At 41.8% G+C, this 20,497-nt stretch overlaps 1 protein-coding gene across 1 annotated transcript in view; it reads right to left on the bottom strand.

Annotated features, from left to right (window-relative positions):
- CNTN6 (contactin 6) overlaps window positions 1-17,578 on the bottom strand; it is a gene marked incomplete at both ends in the record, with an annotated part of 98,730 nt that extends 81,152 nt beyond the window's left edge. The window contains one exon of the mRNA XM_082288498.1: window positions 17,524-17,578. Within this exon, the coding sequence (XP_082144624.1) occupies window positions 17,524-17,578 (55 nt within the window). The remainder of the gene's footprint in view (window positions 1-17,523) is intronic.
- Between the last annotated feature and the right edge of the window lie 2,919 nt (window positions 17,579-20,497).

The following is a 20,497-nucleotide window of genomic DNA, read 5'->3' as shown; positions in this document are numbered from 1 at the left end:
GTAGTGAGTTTCTAATGAATCTTTCTTAATGTGCCTTAGATAGAGCTTCATATCTGATCCAAAACATTAATATGACTTTATGGGCCAAAGCTGACACCTGATTAAGAGGCCTCTTTTAAATCAGTGTGATAGTAAAACACCTGTCAGCTCCAGCAAAAGGGATGGGATAGGTGAATTAGACCCTTCCCCTTCTAATGACAGCAGAAAAGTGATGCAAAATCCAACTTATTCAAAATCTGTTCAATTTTTCAGCTGAAGATGTTGGTAAATTTTAATTGGAGGACAGGGAGTTTATGGGGTCCACAGATTTTTAAATGTCGTGGAGGGTTTCCCTGCAAAGAGCACTGGGTTTTTTGATTGAATCTTGTCAGAAGCAGAATGAAATGATTATTTCCCTCCTCAAAGGCCTGGACCAGGGAGCTCAAGGACTTTAGAAGGAGCCTGACAGATGCAAAATGAGAGGTAATGGATGAAACTCTGCTTGGTACCACCTAAAGTAACACACATCTCTTCAAGGAGTCGGATTTTAACCCTGAAAGAGAAGATGGGAGAAGAGGAAGCAGAAAAAGGGCCATGAAAGTGTTCTGTGGAAGAAAAACCACTTGTCAGGAGCACAGGCAGCAGAGGCAGGATTCCCTCACTCCCTCCCAGTAACACCCAGTGAAACAGCAACACAGAGAAAGGGCCATTAGATCTTATAAGTTTGAGCAGGAAGAAGCAACCTGAGACCTGTAGGATTTTCCCAAAGGGCCTTCAACTTTCATGTGTTTTCTCCCTTCAGATGTTGATGTGCAGAACTCTGGAGACACAGGGCTCCTTTCAAGTCTCAGATTCTATTGACAGAGTCAAATTGGGAGTACTGGTGGAATTCCACAGCGTCTCCGTTAGCTGACACCAAACCAGGGAGACATTTAGCTCCCTGTGATGTTGGGAGAAGGGGAGGCACTGAGGAGGCCCATGGGAGGAAGCCCTGGCACTGCTGAAGTCAGAAAAACTCTCAGTAATGATGGGAAATTTGGCACTGGAGCCCAGAGTTTATAAACGAAACTGTCTATAAAGCGACAGCCAAGAGTGCAAGGCCTCGCTTTCACAGAATCGTGGAATCATTGCATGGAAAAGACTTCCAAACCAACAAATCCATCCACTCAGCACCATCACCACGTTCAGCACTCAACCATGTGCTCAAGTGCCACATCCACACTTTTTTTGAACGCTTCCGATGCTAGTGATGCCACCACAGCCCTGGGCAGCCTTTAGCAATCCTTTAGAACCCTTCCCATAAAGAAATTTCCCCTGATAGCCAACCTAAACTTCCCCTGGCTCAACTTGAGGCCATTGCATCTGGGAAAATGGTGCTCCCTCCTTGAGATTTAAAAAACAGTGAGGGCAGGCAGATGAAAGGAGGCACAGCTGGAATCTGGCATTTCCAGGAGCTGGCACTCCAAGTGCCCCTTCCTTTGTCCCCTCTTCCCATGCACGGTGGGTGGAAGTTGCCTGTGGCTCACTCGGAGAACCCCACTCTTGTTTTCAGTTTGGAGATATAACTTTTATTTAATTAAGGCTCCTCCTGCCCTAAATGGCACAGAAATCTGAAATGTTTGCAGTAAATGGATTCTGCATCCTGTCAATTGTATTCCTTGAGAAATGAGGCAAATATTCCAATATTTTCCCTGTTATTTAAACAGGCTCTCTGTGGTGGGCCAGGTAGGGTGAGCTGAGGCTGATGTGGCGAAAAACATGTTCAGGTTATGAACTGACTGCACATTTTCCTTGGGTGTGAAAACAAACAATTAAACTCTAGAATATGAATTGAGTTCCTAATATAACCATTATTGTCAGAATCTAGCATAGAAAATTAGGGTGTAATATATCACAGGTGATAATTAAGGAAGTATTATGCAAAAACTGTCATATTTGTGAGAATTATGAGCCTTTTTCAACTAAATATATATAGGGACAAAAGATATTGTCAAAATGTGATGCTCCCAACATTTTTTAAAAGTTCTCCTGTGATAACCAGTATCGCTTCAGCACTTTCTGAGAATATATTTGGGTAGCAGTGAATTTATTACCCATCTAACAGATACACACGTTCTAATCCCAAAATAATTTCGGATGGATCCTTAAATGCCAAGATGTGACATTTTCTCATCACGCTGAGTGCAGCAATCAAGCCTCAGATTTACAGGATACCGTGTTCCCTACAAACCCCCAAATATTCCCTCAAGATTCCAGAGCAGGAGTTCAAGTTGCAGAGAAGGAAAATTGCTCCTCATGGATGGGTTATGGAGAGCATTCAGTGGAGCTGCACTGATTTAAGCTTTCCACTGGAGATGAGCACAGATTTATGACCGATTCATTGTGGGGATGTGTGGAAAGGTGCTCCAGGAGAGGGGCTATAAATACACCCATGTGTCACCTGTGTTAATAATGGAATATTTTACTGAAAAATAAACAAACATGTGAGCAACAGTGCTGAAATTCCTACCTGGGCCTGACTCTTTTTGGCTTTATGAGAAGATTTTCCCAAGACTTTGTGCAATTGTGGGAGATGAGACAAGTGAAATAAGAGGTGAAAATCACCTTTTCATTAGCGTGGGTGATTTGTTTCATGTCATGAACTTGGGCACGTCCTTCAGATGGAGAACTCTCGTGGAACAGACATTTAATTATGGAGACAAATATCCCTGATGAAGTTGGAGGGATGTGCCTTGCTGATGGATACTAATCCTGACTTGCCCCCTTCTCAATGAAATTTCATTAGTTTTTTGTGTTACTGGGCAAGATGAATAAATAATAATGAACCTTTTCCAATCTAGTGCACAAGCATTTTGTTCGCTGTAATTTCGGTTCTAAGGGAGCCCTAGATTCAATGACAGATTCTGTTTGCTGCACTGTACTCCTGTAATATTCATTTGGCACTGTTGCCACACTGATTGAAGGCTTAATTCAATAATTTATACTGCAGGAAGTGATAACAGCTATAACATTTAATATCCTGCCACTTAAATAAAGCCAGCACTTTGTTTCTCTCTAACTTTTCTCTGTTAAAGATACAGCTGTGCTTTGCTCTCTTAGAGGATGGGGAGTGATTAAGCTCAGATGATTTTTGGCATTGGAATTTTGTGTGGTGACTCCCAAATTTCATGGAGGAAAGAGAGTGAAACAACAATTGAATAAGCACATAACAACATGAGAAACGGCAGTTCTGCTTACACAGAAAACAAGGGGGAAAAAAAAGAAATTTGGGGAAATTTCAGACCCATTTGAGTCTTTGCAGCCCTTCGTCCCACCCAGTGACTCTGGAGAAAGAGGGGGACAAAGGAGAATTGCTGCACTCAAAGATCCAGCCACACTGGAATGGAGAGAAACCGTGGAAAGGGCTGGTTTGCAAACAGCTTGAATTTACTAAAGCAAGCAATGATTCCTCTTTGTTTGCAGAGGCCACACTTGGTGATTCCCACTCATGCTCAACAGGAAAAGTGTTGTAATGTGAAGCTGTGTTTTGGTTCTGCAGCACTGTGAGTCCCAGACCTCATAGAAATCCAGATACAATCTCTGTTCTACAGCACTGTGATGCAGGTGGGTGTTTAAGCTCCTTGTACAAATAATTTAAATCTTGTTTATTTATTTTGAATAACTGGAACAAAATGGCTCCTTCCCAGATGCTTGTTTTTCTCACCAGGGCTTAAATAAGAGGCAGGAATTAAACCAGTCAGGAATTAGCCATAAGAACTTGACGTCAGCAATGACTTTATCTGTAGATAGCAAGGTTTATATCCTGGGATAAAACTTCAAAATTATTGAGATCATGGAGATAATAGAAAAACACGTGGAGACCATTTATTTTTGTAGCCCAAATTTCTGCCACAGCAAAAATTCTTCAGGACACAGAAAGATCTGATATAGAAATTTCAGGCTGCCACCCACTTCTTGCTTTCAGATGATTGATAACTCGGGAAGAAAATCTTGGGATATAAATCATCTCAAGTAATGATCGAGGCAAGATTAAAAAACTCTTTATTTTCTTACATATAATTGAAGAGGAATGCAAGGGATATTTAAAACATTTTAAACCTAAGGCAGGTCCTGATTTAAATTAGATTATTCAGGCAGGATATTATCAAAATATTTATTGTACTGACTGACTGATTTGCATGCATTTGTCATCACAGCACTGGCATGCATTTGAAGGACCAAAACTAAATTTGAAACTCAAACTTTTAGAAAAAAAAAAAAAAAAGGTCTTTCTTACCCAAAATCAGGATGCAAAATTGACAATTGGCCAGTGAAGATCTACCTGGGGTAAATCAGACCTGGTGTGGCTTTGCTGTGGCTGTTTGGGTGAGATGAGTTTTCCTGGCCAGCAGCACCTGCAGATGTGCCTCATCTTGAGGATATTTAATTCTTATTTTGGCATTCTGGGCAAAAAAAAAAAATCCCAACTATCATGAGCAGCAGAAGGGAAATAGAGATTTAAACAGCAAAATGTGGTTGGGATTTCACGGGACATGATTTTATCCTTTGACTCCTACTGCATTCCAGAAACCTGCTGAAAACAGGGAGGTGCAATCACTCCCCAGGAAAAGGCAGCATCATCCTCTGTTGTGGAAAAGATCAGGCAAGGAAAATATAATTAGCATTGTATATTCTGCTATTGTGTCTAGAGCACTGAAAGCTCCCAGGCACTTTCAAAATAAATAGAATAAACAGAGATGAATGAAACTGAACTCTGCTAAATATCATCAATGAGGATCTGCTTTATTACTGGCAATTAAGAAGGGAAAGTCAAAACACAAGCTCTCATTATCACTCATTGATTAAAACCCAGTTAGAACTTTGCAATCCCAAGCAGCCCACTGCTCTGCTCGTTCCGCACTTCAGCACAGAAAACAGCACAATATTTCAGAAATAATTAGGAACACAGAGTTAGTGATCAGCCTTAATGTTCCCCAATAAAATTGCCAAAGCAAATGATTATGGATCAGCCAAAAGACACTGTTTGAAGCCATCATCTTTTGTGGCTGTTTAATACCTTCATGATGATTTTTTTTTTTTTTTTTTTCTGAGCAAACGTAAATGAAGTTAAAATCCTTCCAGTAATGGCAGCCTGGAATTTAGCAGAAGCCACAAGCATAACTTTGCAAATGCTCATTTTTTGGGAGATAACTGCCAGACATTGAGTTGCTCAGGCAATTTTTGTCTCTAGTCTCTATTTTAAAGGAGCTAATATCAACATTTCTGATGTAGAGCAAGCTGGGAATGTCTCACTGTCAAAATTACTGTGCTCTTCCATTCAAGGAAAAATGACCTTTATCTGATGTGTGCTCCGAAAAAAACCAAAAAAGAAATGACAGCATAAACAACAAAACAAAACCCAGCTGAAAGGAGGGGGGAAATGTGGGCTGATAGGGCTGCACTGAAGCTCTGCCTTGAGGCAGAGATGGAAAGGGAAGGGACCAGCAGGAAGGGCTGCGAGCCAGGGATATGTGGGGTGGAAATGTTGCTGTCCCTGTCAGCAGGCTGAAAATCCAGGGAAAATTGGAAGTTATCCCATTAAGACACTGCCTGTCCCCTCCTGATGTCTGTGTTTGACATCATTTGAAAGCTGCCCAGAAAGAGCAGCAGCCCAAAACCCTGGGGTTTGAGGTGTCCCTGTGAACCCTTCCCGAGGCTCTCACTCCGCAGAGGAGCCTGGAGAGCGTGGGACGACAGCCCATGGGAAGAGTTTGTACCATTTGTCCTCCGGTAACTCCTGAGCAAGCTTCCAGAGGGAAACCAGAACCAGGAATGCTTTCCATGAGCAGATATGAAAAATTCCATGACTCTGGCAGCTGTTCCATGGCCAGTGCCAGTTTAGCTGCACCATCACCATCTTACCTCCTCCTTTTTAGCTCTACTTTCGTTACTGGTTAAAATGCAGCAATTTTAGGAAACAGGAATGATTTATTCATAAAAAGTGCTCCTATTTTCATCCACTTTTACAAGCTGTAATTTCCAATCAAGCCTTTACCTATTCTATCATCAGAATTATTTTGCAAACCCATTTTTTCCTGCTGGGATTTATATTGATCCCTCCACGCTGCTGTATTTAGGGCACACTTTGGTTTCTACCCTTGCCCATTATTTCACTTCAGCTCCCTGGTTTTTAAGAAGCTCTAAGAAATTAATTTATATCTCTTTACCCCCATGGAAACATTCAGAAAAGACACGAGTGCGGGAGAAAAAGTGAGTCCAAGTTTAGGACTTCTCAGTCCATTGAGTTCTCTGTGATTTTGTAAAATTTCACTGCTTGGGCTGGAAACAGAAATAAAGATCAGACAATCTACAGTTGAAATGGCCTGATGGGAGCTTTAGCATGGGGCCAATAATGGAATGCAGGGAAAACATTTCATATCTATTACTTTGGGGTAATTTTTCTCTAATCCAAAAATCACAAAACCGCTCTAATTCTGTGGAAATCTCGCGTACTTGGCTGGCATATTTTCCCCGGCTCTAGTAGGAACTGATAACAGGCTGCTGAATTACTGCTTAATAAACCACTAAATGAGTACCATCCAAGATAACGGGGCATTAAATGACGGCTATTCAGGGAAAAAGCAGAAGTGCAGAGAGAAATGCAAGATGGCTCTCTGCATAGAGGGAAATTGGTTTAGTCATCTCATCTCTGCCAGTGGTGAAATTCAAACTGCAGCAGATAGGGAAAAATAAAAAAAAAGGAAAGTGTTTTGATACCAGTGGAAGGAGGACACTCAATGTAGGGGCTGCTTCTCATCACCTGAGCTGGAACAGAGTGTTTAAATTGGGGGGGTAAAGTGAGCAGTGAAATGTAATAAATGGAAAGACAAAATAAAATGAAATGAGAAAATCCAAAAAGTGAAAATAATGTAAGGATGAGATTATAAATCAAAAGAAATCAAGAGATATAGAGGTGGTGGAGAATTTCAGGCTGTAAAGACAAAAGGCCTAGTGTTGGATTCAGTCTGGATCATAGACTCATTGAGCCATGGAATGGTTTGGGCTGGAAGGGACCTCAGTTCCAACCAGCCCCACCCCTGCCATGGGCAGGGACACCTTCCACCATCCCAGGCTGCTCCAAGCCCCATCCAACCTGGCCTTGGGCACTGCCAGGGATGGGCAGCCAGCACTCCCCTTTTTCCCTGGATTTCTGTGGGATTTCAGAGTTGAAGTGCCTGTCCTTCCCTAAGGATTAAACTCTGATCACACCACAGAGGTGTGTGAGGAGCTGCCCTGCTCCTGCCCATCCATCACAGCCTGGTGCCATCCGTCTCCAGCAGAACTTGTCCCACAAGGCTGAGAACACATTTGCTTGACTTGTAGTCGTTGGGAAATTGTATCCTCCTGACTGATGGCTGCCGTGTCCACAGTGCAGCATCGCCAGCAGAGTTATGACAAATCTGCTCAAGGCCATATTTCTGGGGAATGACATAATCAATGATGGATTCAGCTCTAATTTCAGCAGGTTTAGACTGCAGAGTTTTAAAGCAAAGAGAGGAGGGTTTTCCATGTTCCCTCTCCTCAATAATTGCATCTGACTGAATTTACAACACATCCCTTTTTACCACACTCATTTTCTGCATGTTTGTGTTTTCACATCTCTAATATCTTGAAAACTATGCAGGCATTTGAGTAAAATGTCCGTGCAATACAATAAATGTTTATTATTTTGACTTGCATTGGACATCCACCTTTGGGCTGACAACAACTCTCTTGTCTCAGTTTCTCCTGTAAATGAGTTGTGTCTATGCACAAGCATTTTACACATATCAAACTGGGACAGAAATCTTGATTCAGGTTTGGTTTCCTTAAAATATGCATGCATTTCTGCTGATCACGTGGTTCAGATTTTATCCAAAGCTCCTAACCCAAGTTATTTCAAGGCACAAAACGTGAATCAGGCTGGATTCTGTTCATAGGGTTTCACTCTTTTCCATAAAAACTCCAGTGCTCCCCTTTCAGGTCACTGTTAATCTGTAGATCACAGTAATAGCTTTTAAAAATAAGGAACTTGGGCATTTCCCTGGGAATGAGAGGTTTAATAACATCAAGATATTTCTGCTCTCTCCATCTCACTGTGCACTTTTAGTCTTATGTGATTATTCTTAGATTCTCTGAAGAAAAGACATTGTTGTTCCCTGCCAGTGAGCACTGAAAGTCAGTGGCATCACTGGCAATAAACCCATTTTAATTTGCAGTCAGACTGGTGGGATATTAATGAGGTTTACCTTTCTTTAAGGCAAATTTGTGGAGTACATGTGCAGCACCATTTTAATTGCAGCACCACACATAATTTCGTGTATCGCCAACTTATCTCCTAGAGAGGCTGGGGGTTAATTGAGTGAATAAAATAAATGTAGACTAATTAGGAGATGACAAGTTATAGCTGATAAGGTCACTTGTCAGACAAATATGAATTCAATATCTATTGCGGAAATGGTTACATTTTCTCTGGCCTAGAGCAAACAATTTGTGTTTTGCAAACTCACAAATGTACAAGGAAGACACAGAGAAAAGTCTTTTGTTTCTACCCTATGCAGTGTAAATCAGAATAAAATAGAAACAGCAGTTGGAGGTATCACATTATATTTGGATTTAAGTTGTGTTAACCCATCAGTGATTTTAGTAGCTTTAGACTAATAAGACTGAAATATGGATCTGATTAATGCTCAATAAATTACTAGAGATTAACCCCAGCAGTTTTGTTGACATTGTATTGATACCCATATTTTTTTATCAGCTGTAGGAAAAGTAATAAATCATCAAAACCGATTTGGCATAAAGTGTATGAAGTGAGACAATGTTAGAGGACGAAGAGATTGCATTTCATAAATCACTTTGGGGCTGGGGGAAAAGGCCTTCTGAGCGTGTGGACCAAAGTTTGGATAGATTTTACTCTGAAGTATTCTATATTTTCCAGGGTGAGCTCAGGGCACTGAGATGGAGACTACCCCAAGGTTTGGGAGGAGCCTGGGTACCTGCTGGGCGGTGAAACAAGACAAACCCCAATCTGGCTGAGAGCACCCAGCAATTCCACTGAGGGGAAGCCAATCCCAAGGGACAATGTGCTCTGATTTTATAGCAGGCTGCTGTTTCCCCAGACAATTCTCCCAAATGATAACGAGCTTTGCATCTGCTTTTCAGGAAATCCTGTGGCAAACAATCCACCCAGACTGCAGATCAATGCACAGAAATAACCTCTCATGGAAATAACCTTCCACTGGCTTTGGAGTGCTGCCTGAATCCTGCCTGCCTCAGAGCCTTCCTCCCTGGGATACGGGGATGCTGTTGGTGCTGGAGGTGCTGAGGCCCTGGCACAGGGTGCCCAGAGCAGCTGGGGCTGCCCCTGGATCCCTGGCAGTGCCCAAGGCCAGGCTGGACATTGGGGCTTGGAGCAGCCTGGGACAGTGGGAGGTGTCCCTGCCCATGGCAGGGGTAGCACTGGGTGGGCTTTAAGATCCCTCCCAACCCAAACCATTCCATCACTCTGTGATTCCGTGATCAAAGAAAGGTGAAGCTGCTGCAGGTGTGTGCAGGTGTGTTTGCAAAACAGCTCCAGCACAACTTCAGCACAAATATCTGCACCTTTTTTACATCTTTCTTACATTCCTCTAAAATGGCTGCAGAAAGAATTGCACAGAAATAAATCCTTTTTTCTGTTTTTCCTCAAACTGTTGTGATGTTCAGGCTATGTCAGAGGTTCTGTCACTAAGAGAGAGTCCTGCTAATGCCAGACACACACCAGGAAGCTCCCTGGCCATTAATGTGAGTTTTCACTCATGACTCAAGCATGACCTTTGTGTGTCTTCTGTTTGTTTGGCAGCCAAAGTGAATAAATTTCCCAGGCAAATAATGAAGTGATGTTGCTTCTTCAGAGGAAATATTCCCCCAGCAAACAGTGTGACAGATCTGATCTCACAAACATTTAGTGCTGAGAAGACAATTTAAAGCTGCAGCGATTTCCTTGCTGATACCTTGAAGAGTTGGATTTTTCCAGCCATCTTTCACTTTTTTCCCTTAGAACTCTCCTCCTTCTATTGTGTTTGGAAGCACTGAGGACAATTATTCTATTTCTAAAGAGCTCCAGGGCTGCAGTGAAAGGTGCATTTGTCATCACAAATATCTTTGTTCATGAGAACTTTTCATTCCCACCAAGAGCAGCTCCCACCATGGCAGAGCTTGGAGAAGTTTGATTAAAAGACCTGATTTCTAAGTAGAAATGAATGAGTTACAGGTAATTAGGGCAGGCTGAAAAGCAGGACGATGATGCTTGGAGCTAAACAATGTCACACACAGTGCCTTAATTAGCAGCAAAAGTGATTTAGCAAAGTAATATTCTAATACCAATCCAATTGCTACAAATTATTAATAACAATAAGCATGGAATAACCAAGATCCACTAACAATGAGATGCAATATCTGTCACAGGAAAACATAGGGCCCCTTTAATAATGACATTGTAATTAGAATAGAACAATAAAGCAGATATTAATACTGAACACAGAACAAAATACTGGTCATGCTGTGCAGAAGGGGAAAAAGGCTATTGCTAAAGCTCTAAAAGGGTCTAAAAATCAAATATATCCAAATAAAGTTTATACATTTTCCTCTTGCTGCAAACCAGGCGGGACTTTCGCCACTGTCTGACCCACAGGACAAGGGTTGGCACACAAGGGTTCCCTCGCACACAAGGGAAGCAGAGAGACCCAGGGAATTTGGGGCTGAAGGTCCCCTCTGTGCCTGAACTCTGCCTCCACACTCAAAATTTGCCCTCTTGTTCCCCTCTTACCTCCTCTAAGAGAAGCCTCGGAGAGCCTTATTTGCCTTTGGATGCTGACTGTGATAACTGTGCCAGCAACCAGAGCAACTGCTGCCATAAATCCCCACATGCTGCATGTGGGGTTGTTTCTCCAGCTCCTGAAACGGTGCAATTCCATGACAATCAAACATGGCTTTTAATTTTTAATTTCCTTTTTTTAAGAGTTTAATCCTAAATATGGATGGAGTAATAGAGAAAAGGGGTGTTCTGGAGGGTGAAAAACAAATGTAAGGTAAGTAAAAAGAATCCATTCCTGTTATTATTGGCTGGTTCAGGACTAGAATTCAGTCTCCTGGGAAATGTGTGGTTGGCTTGTGATTCTGAATGCATTTGGAGCCAAAACTGGGAAAACTGTGGGATCGAAATATCACAAGAGCAATGAAAGGAGTGCTTTACACATGGCCCAGCTGTGACAGCTTCAGTCAGAACACCGCTCTGAGCGATCCCAGATATTTCCATCCATCCAGCCCTCACACATGGCCCCACTGGACTAATCCATCCCTATATCCCTCAGATTGTCCCAGAGCTGGCTTCCCATCCAAACTCCACAAGCAATTTTCATGGCAATCACAAGATTTCCTCCTGCAGATAGGGATGAAAAAATGCCTCCAAACCCCAAGAGGTTTATTTTTGTAATGTAGGCCTGATAACCACGGCCTAAATCATCCTGAGGGGTTGGAAATGACTCTGGGCACTCAAACCCTGTGACAACCACATCTCCTGTCCCAGGCAAGTGCCAACCATAATAATAATACATTAAAAAAGCTTTTTGTATATAACTTTTTTTGCTGCCAAGAGACCAGAGGAGAAAATGCCGATTTTTGAAACCCCCAGTTGGAGTGGGAACGTGGCTGCAAGATTTCCCCAGGAATGTCAGGCAGGTGTGAATGCAGTGAATTCCAAGAAGTTTTCAATGTTAATTCCTGCTCAACAAGAAACACACACATAAACAGCGATCAATAGGCGCTAAATGAAAAAGAAGTAGCAAATCAATAACTCCAGACGTTTTATTTTCCCCCTTCTGCAAACAATGGGAGGGATGATCAGCCTGTGATTACGTGGCAGTCGCAGATATTGTTGCAGCACTTAAAAGTTTGTGGGCAAGGTCTTCACCCGTGTCAGGGTGTGCAGAGCTGCTGGGTGGGAATGTTAAACAGCAGGGAAGTATGGTCTGGGTTTTCATTTCAAAACAAGGCAGATTTAATTTTTTTTTGCATTTCCAAGGTCTGATTTCTGGAAAAAAAAAAAAAAAAGTTCTCATTTCTGCTGGTGGAAAATTAGACCACAGGTAGGTTTCTCTCCGTTTCATGTAGAATGTGGAAGTAGATGATCCTTAAGGTCCCTTCCAATCCAAACCCTTCAGTGATTCCATGATTTTATGGCCATCATTCTCTCCATAATAAAGGTTTCACGTGTCAGTTCTTTAATTGATGCATTGGTTAGGGAGATAAAAAGGGAGTGGTATTGGCTATTAAACTCCAAGGAAATCCATGTAACTCTGAAATGGGGGAGCTCAAAATTCAGCTTCTCTGAGCAAGCTGTGCCAGGGCCTCAACCCCTTTTAGGGAACAATTTATCTCTAAATTCTGATCTAAACCTACTCTCAGTTTAAAGCAATTACTTAAAACCAGCAATTTGCCTTGAAAATTTTGTGCTTCAATAAACTGTTTCAGTAATATATTATTGTGCCTTATAAGTTTAATTTTTTTATACTTAAATTTGCCATTGTTGATAATAGAAAATGGTCAAAATATTTGAAGTGCCTAATCACCTGCTAATTTCAACTTCTTGGCAGTGATAATAAAGTAAAATTGAATTGTCTTTGAAGCTGTTGCAAACAAAAAAAGTGAGAAAAAAATGTAATGACTTCTAAAGTACCAGGATGTTATTTTACAAAGTTAATGAGCCTTTTGTGTTGGGAGATGAAACGGTTTGATATGAAACAGGAAGAAATCATGTAAAATTTAAATAAAAGGGGAAAAAAGAATGTAAAATAGCTAATTGAAAAGATTAGGAAGCAATAATTATTTAAACCAGTGTAAAAATAGACAAGGCCTTTCAGACTACAGAGCTTAGACACCAGAGCCATACAGAAAACATAAACCTCTGGTGATGACTTCCATGAATTCCACCTTCTCCACTCACCCCACAAACTGTAAATAACACTTCCCTGGCAGAGAAACCAATGCAGGCTCCAATCTCAAGGTGCACCCTCAAAGCAGCACCTGAGCTCTCACCTCTTCTCCACCACATGTCCGTGCACTCAGGGGAATTCAAAAAAAAGTTTTTCTGGGACATGAAGCACAATGAGGGGGATTCTTCTGCAGAGTGAGTCTAGCCCATGGTAGGGAATATTAAACTATCCAGTTCTATCCATCTATCCAGGTTTGAGGTGGTGTGGAGTCCTTGGGAAATACGGCAGGGTGGCACTGGTGTCCACCAGGATGAAGCTTTGAGGTGGGTTTATGTCTGTCTGGTGGGAAGCTTCAAACCCCCTCACATTCCCTGAATATAAAAGTGCATCTCCAGGGCATTAGGTTCCCCCTTTTGCCGGCTTTGTTGCACCAGAGGATGGCTGCTGTTCACTGATGTTGGGGAATGAGCTGAACCTCCTGGCACCCCACAGAATGGAAACAAAAGTTCTTCAAACATCACTCCTCCCTCTCCTGGGAAAGTCATTGCAGTATCAGCCATGTCCTGCCACAGTCTTGCATGTCACTTACAGAGTTACAACTTTTTATTTCCCAAACCCATGGAAACCTCCATGTTGTCTAAGGGACACTAATTATCATCATTGTCTGACTCATCAGTAGATCTCCAAATGCCTCTGGTTGTTCAGAGAAGCCTTGACATTTCCAGGCTGGACTAGTTCCTCTCCACATTTTGCTGTTAGAAATAGCAAAGATGTCACTTGTCTTAAAATATATGGTCTGCTGTTCCATCCCTAAAGGTGCTGTTATGCTAACAATAAATCTGCGAGAGACTGCAGGCAGAGCGTGGGATGTGATGTATTCAATATTCATCCTGCTGTGACCCAAAGGAGGATCAGGACACTTTACATCAGGAAATGTCTCTCTCTAATTTAACAGTTTCAAAATGATGGGCCTAAAATCCAGCCCGGGAGATTGCGGTTGCATCTTCGATTGATTTGGAGGCAAGAAGCCAAAGGGCTGTGTAAAAATACAGTTGATGCCTCATTTCCAAAATGCAGGTCAGACTGGCTGGCAGGGCTTGGAATATTTATATTGTCCAAACAGCCTGATAGAATTTACTGCCATTCTCCTTTTCCTTAGCTTTAATCCTGGAAAACCCCTTTGCTTCCATGGTGGGGTCGAGACCATGAGCAGAACAAAGGAGAGCTGCAAAGGCAACCTCTCCATGCATGGATTTATTTGGAGGGCAGAAGCCACCAGGAATCAGGGCAAAGAGGTGCTATTTCCCTTTAGGATGGGAGGAACACAGAAAAATGTGGATAAGCTGTCCAGGAGGAAGACAGGCTCTAGAAATAGTCAAAGGTAGCTACTTATTGGCAGAGGAAAGAATGCAGGGGCCAGAGAGACGGAGACATGAGGAAAATCCAACCTGAAGGAGAACCTGACCTGGCACCCACACGCAAAGAGCAGCCTGAGGTGCATCTGATGGATGCTTAAGACAGAAATATGATGTTAAAAATGAAAATAAAATCTTTCCTCATCAAGGTATTGTTGGCAACTTGCCTCACCCATCAACTCCAGAGGAACCAGCACAATCCAGGAGCAGCCATAGGAGGAAAACATGAGAGAGTTTTGGTGTGAAGAGACGATTATTTTATTTTATTGAGCACTTTGGACAGGTCTGTTCATTTCAACTTCCCAAAATCCTGTCTACATCTTTAATCCAGACAGTGAAGGCTCTTTCTTAACATATTCGTATCAAATAATGTTTAAATTTCAACATCAGGAGATGGTTGTTGTACATCCCTATAGCAAGTACACAGAATTTAAAGTAATGATCTCTGAGTTTATCTTCATCACCCTTCTTGCCTCTGGTGCTCTGCTTAGATCAGATTATCTCATTTAAATAGCAATGGGTTATGAAAAAAAAAAATCTAATCTGTTTCCTCGCTGTGTCACTGTGCATGCATTACTTTATTTTATTTTGTCCCCTAAGGCACTGCAAGAAAACCCTAAAGACCCTCATTGAGACACATAAAAAAGCTCTGCTGGAAAATAAGAGTTGGAGGGAACATTATTCTTTCCACGATTTTTCCCTATAAAGAGAATATAGAGGGCAGTTTGATTTTTGAGTAATTGAATTGCCATTTTGGAGGCTAATAATACCCAACTCTTCTGCACAGCACATTTAGTCCTGAGATTTAAAATTAATTTATAGGTCAAAATGATTTTCATTCTACATGTCAGGTAGAAACAAGGAGGAAATGAGTGACCAATGCCATCTAACACCCTGAATTACCTTCCCATGCCCAGCCTACAAAACTGCTCTGCTCAGCACCGGGACTGGTTCCTCATTTTCCCTCTCAGCTCTATTATTCCTAAATGGATGTGAACCTTCCATGTGATAAATCAGAGAAGTTTTGCCAGAAGTGCAGTTTGACTGTTACCATCAGGCATATTTCAGAATGTCACGGAGTGAAAATCAACAGAGCTCCGCTGAAATCAGTGGAGTTAATTTATACCCAGGTATAAATTAACTCATCCCAGTGAAGTCAGTGGGACATTTGCTGTTCTGAGAGCAGGAGCAGGACAAAAGTGCCGTTGTGAGCTGCTCTTGGTGCCTGGGGATATGGAACATTTACATTTTTAGCTATTTTTAAGTCTTTAAAAGCTGAACATGTTCATCTAGAAGTGAGCTCCCGGTACCTTTTAACTCAGGTTTAGAGCCCAGGACCGGGCTTGTTAAAGATGATCCTCTGGCAAGAATGATGAAGATGACAAAAAAGTTTCAAAAATGAAAGCTTTGGGGGGAAAAAAAGTGAAGGGAAATGTTCTTTTTGGAGATACAAAGCATGGGTGTCCCTCACGCAGCTGTCCTGCTCCTCCAGTGATTCAGATTCCAGGATCTCCATCAATTTCCCAAGAATTCAAGGAATTACAGGGGAATCATGTCCTCTGAAAGATTGGTACAAGTCCTTTACTCAGAGTAGTAACGAGGAGAATGATCTGTGAGAGGTACCTGAGAGGGCTGAGTGGGTCAGTGGGAAATTAAAGGGAAGGCTTGGGTCCTAAACATGTGGTTGCTGTGATTAGTTCAGCAAGGCTGGGCTTAAATGAGCAACTACTCACCTGAAATATTTTATATATTACAATATTTTATACATTCCAAGATTTTTAGTCCTTAACATGTGGGTTGTTTGCTACTGAAATAGAAACTTTATATTGATTTAACAGAAAGCCTGCTCCTGAGATTTACATTTTTGTGTCCCGAGGTTTATATTTTACATTTAGATAAAACAGCATCGAGTTTCATTTAAATTGTATTTTAAAATGCTACTGAAGCCTGCCCTCTGCTCTGTTTCTTCACTTCAAACAGCTGCTGACTCATGCACTACATAATTAATTTAAGTATCATTTGAGGTTACTTTAATACAATTTCCTTGTAAGTACATGAGTAATATCCTGGCTATTTAGAGTTCAATACATTAATTGGAGACAAAAGCCAGTTGTCATGGTTTCTATCACAGCCAAGTGTGAAGGGTCAGTCCATCCCCAAATTCATTATAACCTCAAAGAGTTCAGCTCCCATTCAGTGCCTGTTTGGAGATGAGGCTCTAATGAGCCACAGGAGTTAATCCCATTTTTATGGGTATATGAAGCAGGATTGTCAAGTTATATGCTTTTAATTAGAAGAAAGGTTCAGAGAAGGAACGAACTCAGAATACCAAACCCTCACTGTGAGCAATGCCTAGCCAGGCAGAAAAGAACATTTTACCTCACAATATGCTACAAACTGTTGATATTTTAATTAAGCACAAGGGATATTCAAGAAGGAGAATGGGGGAACGCAGTCCTGCTTCCTCCAACCATACTTTGTCCTTTGATTTCAGCCTGAGGAGTGTCAGGATGCCAGGGTGGGAGGATGAGGGTCCATCATTGCTCCAGCAGGAGGCAAAGAAGGAATGTCAGCATTTGCTCTGAGTTTTAAGCAAGATTTTCTTTCCTTTTTGTGTATTTAGATTGATAGTCCTTGTGATTCTCACCCGTTTTTGGACTTCATAAATAAATGCTTTAATTTGCCTTTCCATTAACTGTGATTTAAAGACACTTCACTTGTATGGAAGCATTTGAAGGCTGCGATATGAAATGTGGAACCCAAACCATTCATTCAGTGCTCCTAAACTGGCCTGGTTTTCAACCCAGCTTCATTTGCTGATGCTGTGGCCAAGAAATATCTTCATTATGTTGTCACCCAAGAAACAATTGTTTTTCTTTCTCACTGTTACAGCTTAGACTATTTTTTAAAGCTATTACCTGGATTCCAGCTTTCTTATGATCTTGCAAAGTGTTTTCCTGGTTCAAAGGCAGCACCTGGAGTTGTTTAAAATTAAAGCGTGTCCTAATGAAAAGCTCCTTAGTCACTTGTTCATGCAAAGAAGGACTGTTAATTTTGGTAATTGCTTCTCTTTTCTCCCAGAATTATGACACTGATAGAGATTTATCAATCACAAACACTAATAGCGGAACATTTACCTGTGCTGCAGCTCATGAATGGCAGCAGACTTATTAGTTTCCATAGCAACACCATCTCCACTTTCCAAGGTCAAAAATTCCTCCCATCCAATCAGTGGAAGAAAGTAAAGTGTGTCTTCCTGTGACTACCTGGGTATTCTGCAAAAACAGGAAGAGATATTGGGCAATTAAAGTACAGACTCCAAATAAATACCCCAAGTTTCCCCAGGTACAAACACATTCTACTGCACCGTTTGGAGACTCAGACACTAAAAATGCAATAAATAGTCTGGATAGGATCATCCCGGCATAAAAATAATTCCAAAGTGACACAAAGTTGGAATGAAAATCATAGGTGATGTTGGGGTTTCTCCCATCCACTCCCTGCCACAGAGATCTCTGGGATGGGAGGGAGTTTCTCCAGGCAGGAAAGAAAAATCTGCCTGTGGTCCCTCTGCCAGACAGTGCTGGGATGGAAGAAAAGGTGTTTGGAAAAATGGGCTTTTCCCAACTCCTAAATGTTCATCAAACTTTAAGGTATTTCTTGTTCCATCATAGGCAGCCCCTCTCCACAGAGCCAGGCTGGCAGAGCTGGGGGTGCTCACCTGGAGAGGAGAAGGCTCCAGGGAGAGCTCAGAGCCCCTTCCAGGGCCTAAAGGGGCTCCAGGAGAGCTGGAGAAGAACTGGGGTCAGGGACAGGACACAGGGAATGGCTTCCCACTGCCAGAGGGCAGCAGGAAATGGGATATTGGCAATAAATTCCTCCCTGTGAGGATGGTGAGGGTTTGAGATGGAATTCCCAGAGAAGCTGTGGCTGCCCTCGGATCCCCAGAAATGTTCAAGGCCAGCTTGGACAGGGTTTGGAGCAGCCTGGGACAGTGGGAGGTGTCCCTGCCCATGGCAGGGGTGGCACTGGGTGATCTTTAAGGACCCTCCCAACCCAAATCTGTCTTTAATTCCATAATTCCATAGTGGTGTGGTTCTGATCCCAGACAGGATCCTTTGGTAAATGTGCTGTAACGTGAGCAGATCCCGATGCAAACGACTGATCTGCCATGGCAGGAGAAGGGATCACAGTGGCACACACACCCCATGTAAAGGAAAAAATCACCTTTTCACTGTGAAGTTTTATCCTTCAGAAATGAACCATCCACCCGCAAGGATTTACATAACAATTTCCTTTAATTTCCTTTGACATTTCAGTCAACAGTTGATGAATTAAGCCAGGAAAAAGTATCTGTTTGGCCTATACTCCCAAAGGGCAAACGGGTAATTTACTGTTGGGGATCAGTTCATAAAGCAGCTGAAACCAGAAATCACTTAATAAAATGAGTTTGCAAAATTGTAAAATCATTCCAAACCTTTTCAGTGCGGAAAATTTTCCACTGAGAAATTACAATTATGAGCCACACTTATGGATCCATATTCTCTCCTCACTTGTCTCATTTTTCACAGCACTGTGAAAAGATTTCATACAGGGCTGCCCTGGAACTCCTTGCTGGTAGGAGTGAGAGAGATGTTTTTTAGAAAATTAAGAAATCCAGATCTTCTGGAAGCCATTCCACTTCTCTGAGGGGCTTAATTCTGTTCACATTTTCTATAAATTCCACCTAAAAATCACAGGTGGTCTCAGAGGAGACAGAAACCCGAGGAATGATCAAAGCTTGAGAAGTTTCTAAGTTCTGGAAGAAAAGGATGGAAAAAGCCCAGAGTATCTTTTAGCCTTTCATGATGTCCTACTTTGCACACAGCTGAGATCTACTGAAGAACATTTGCAAAATTTATAAGTGTTTGAAAGGAAAAGGATTAAAAAATACTAAATTATGATTCTGTAGAAGTAGAAACAGAGAAGGAGGAGCTCGGTTGTACCTTTATACATCAACCCTGCCCCGAGCAGCACTAACTGCACCTAAATACCCTCAATCAATATTTCCTTTCTTTTAAAATACTTTTTGGTGCTTTTTTTAAAACACTTGCCTTCAGTTCAGGTTCCACTCCAACCCTTCCTTTAAACCACCTGTCGATACTGAAGGTAGGCATTGATTATTTCTGCTTCAGTGGAAAACCTGGGGCTTTTCCTTATTGAATCACATCATATTTATTTCACACCCTTTCTCCTGCTTGCCAATATTTGTCTTGAAGCTCATGTACATATCTGTGATATTTGAGACAAAAAAAAAAACCACTGTACATTTGTTTTCCCTTGCCTTCCTGAACAGAATGTATCCAGAACAACAAATGTAAGTTAGGATTTTAATTAATTACTTAGATGTCATGGTAATTCCTCCTGTATTAATTTTGTGACTTTACCTGTGTCCCAGTTTTAGGGTTTTTTTCCCTGATTATAGCTTAGCAAGAGGGAAAAAAATTCCTCGAGCACCCAGGACCTGTGAGTGCAGCAGCAGCATGGGGTGAGGAGGCCCAAATTGCCCATTTACTGACAAATCATCCTGGTGGATGCCAAGTTGGCTGTTAGCAGATAACAACCAGTGTTTGGCTGCAATTTATCCCCTTTTGCTGAAGTTATCACCACGAATTTTGCACATTCCCACGTGTTTTCCTTGGCATTTCTATTTGGATTCTCCTCTCCTGCTGGGTATTTTTCTGTGGTTGATTTCCTTGGACAGGGAGCACTTCCCAGTTCTGGTCCCACCCAACTCCTTTTCCTCAAGGTCCCTCAAATATATCCCATTTCTGGTCCTTGCACATTTGGTGTGTGAGTTATCTAGTGCAGAAATCCCTGCTAAAGGTGCAGGAGTTACCAAAGAAAATTGGAAATGGACTTAAACCATCCAGAGTTACTCACATGCTTCCTGGTATTCCAAACAAAAAATATTCCAAACCAAAAATAGCCAATAAAAGCCAAATAACTGGCCAGACCCTGCCTTTCCCAAGAGGAAAGATCCTTTTTTTGCAAGGAAATCTCCTTTGAAACCCTCCCTGCTTTCTATTCTCCTCTCGTTGGGTTAGGGATGAGTCTTTTGGAATCCCGAAA

The sequence above is a fragment of the Coloeus monedula genome (assembly GCF_965178545.1).
Source record: "Coloeus monedula genome assembly, chromosome: 11".
Classification (NCBI taxonomy): Eukaryota; Metazoa; Chordata; class Aves; order Passeriformes; family Corvidae; genus Coloeus; species Coloeus monedula.
This window is presented reverse-complemented; position numbering and strand designations above follow the sequence as displayed.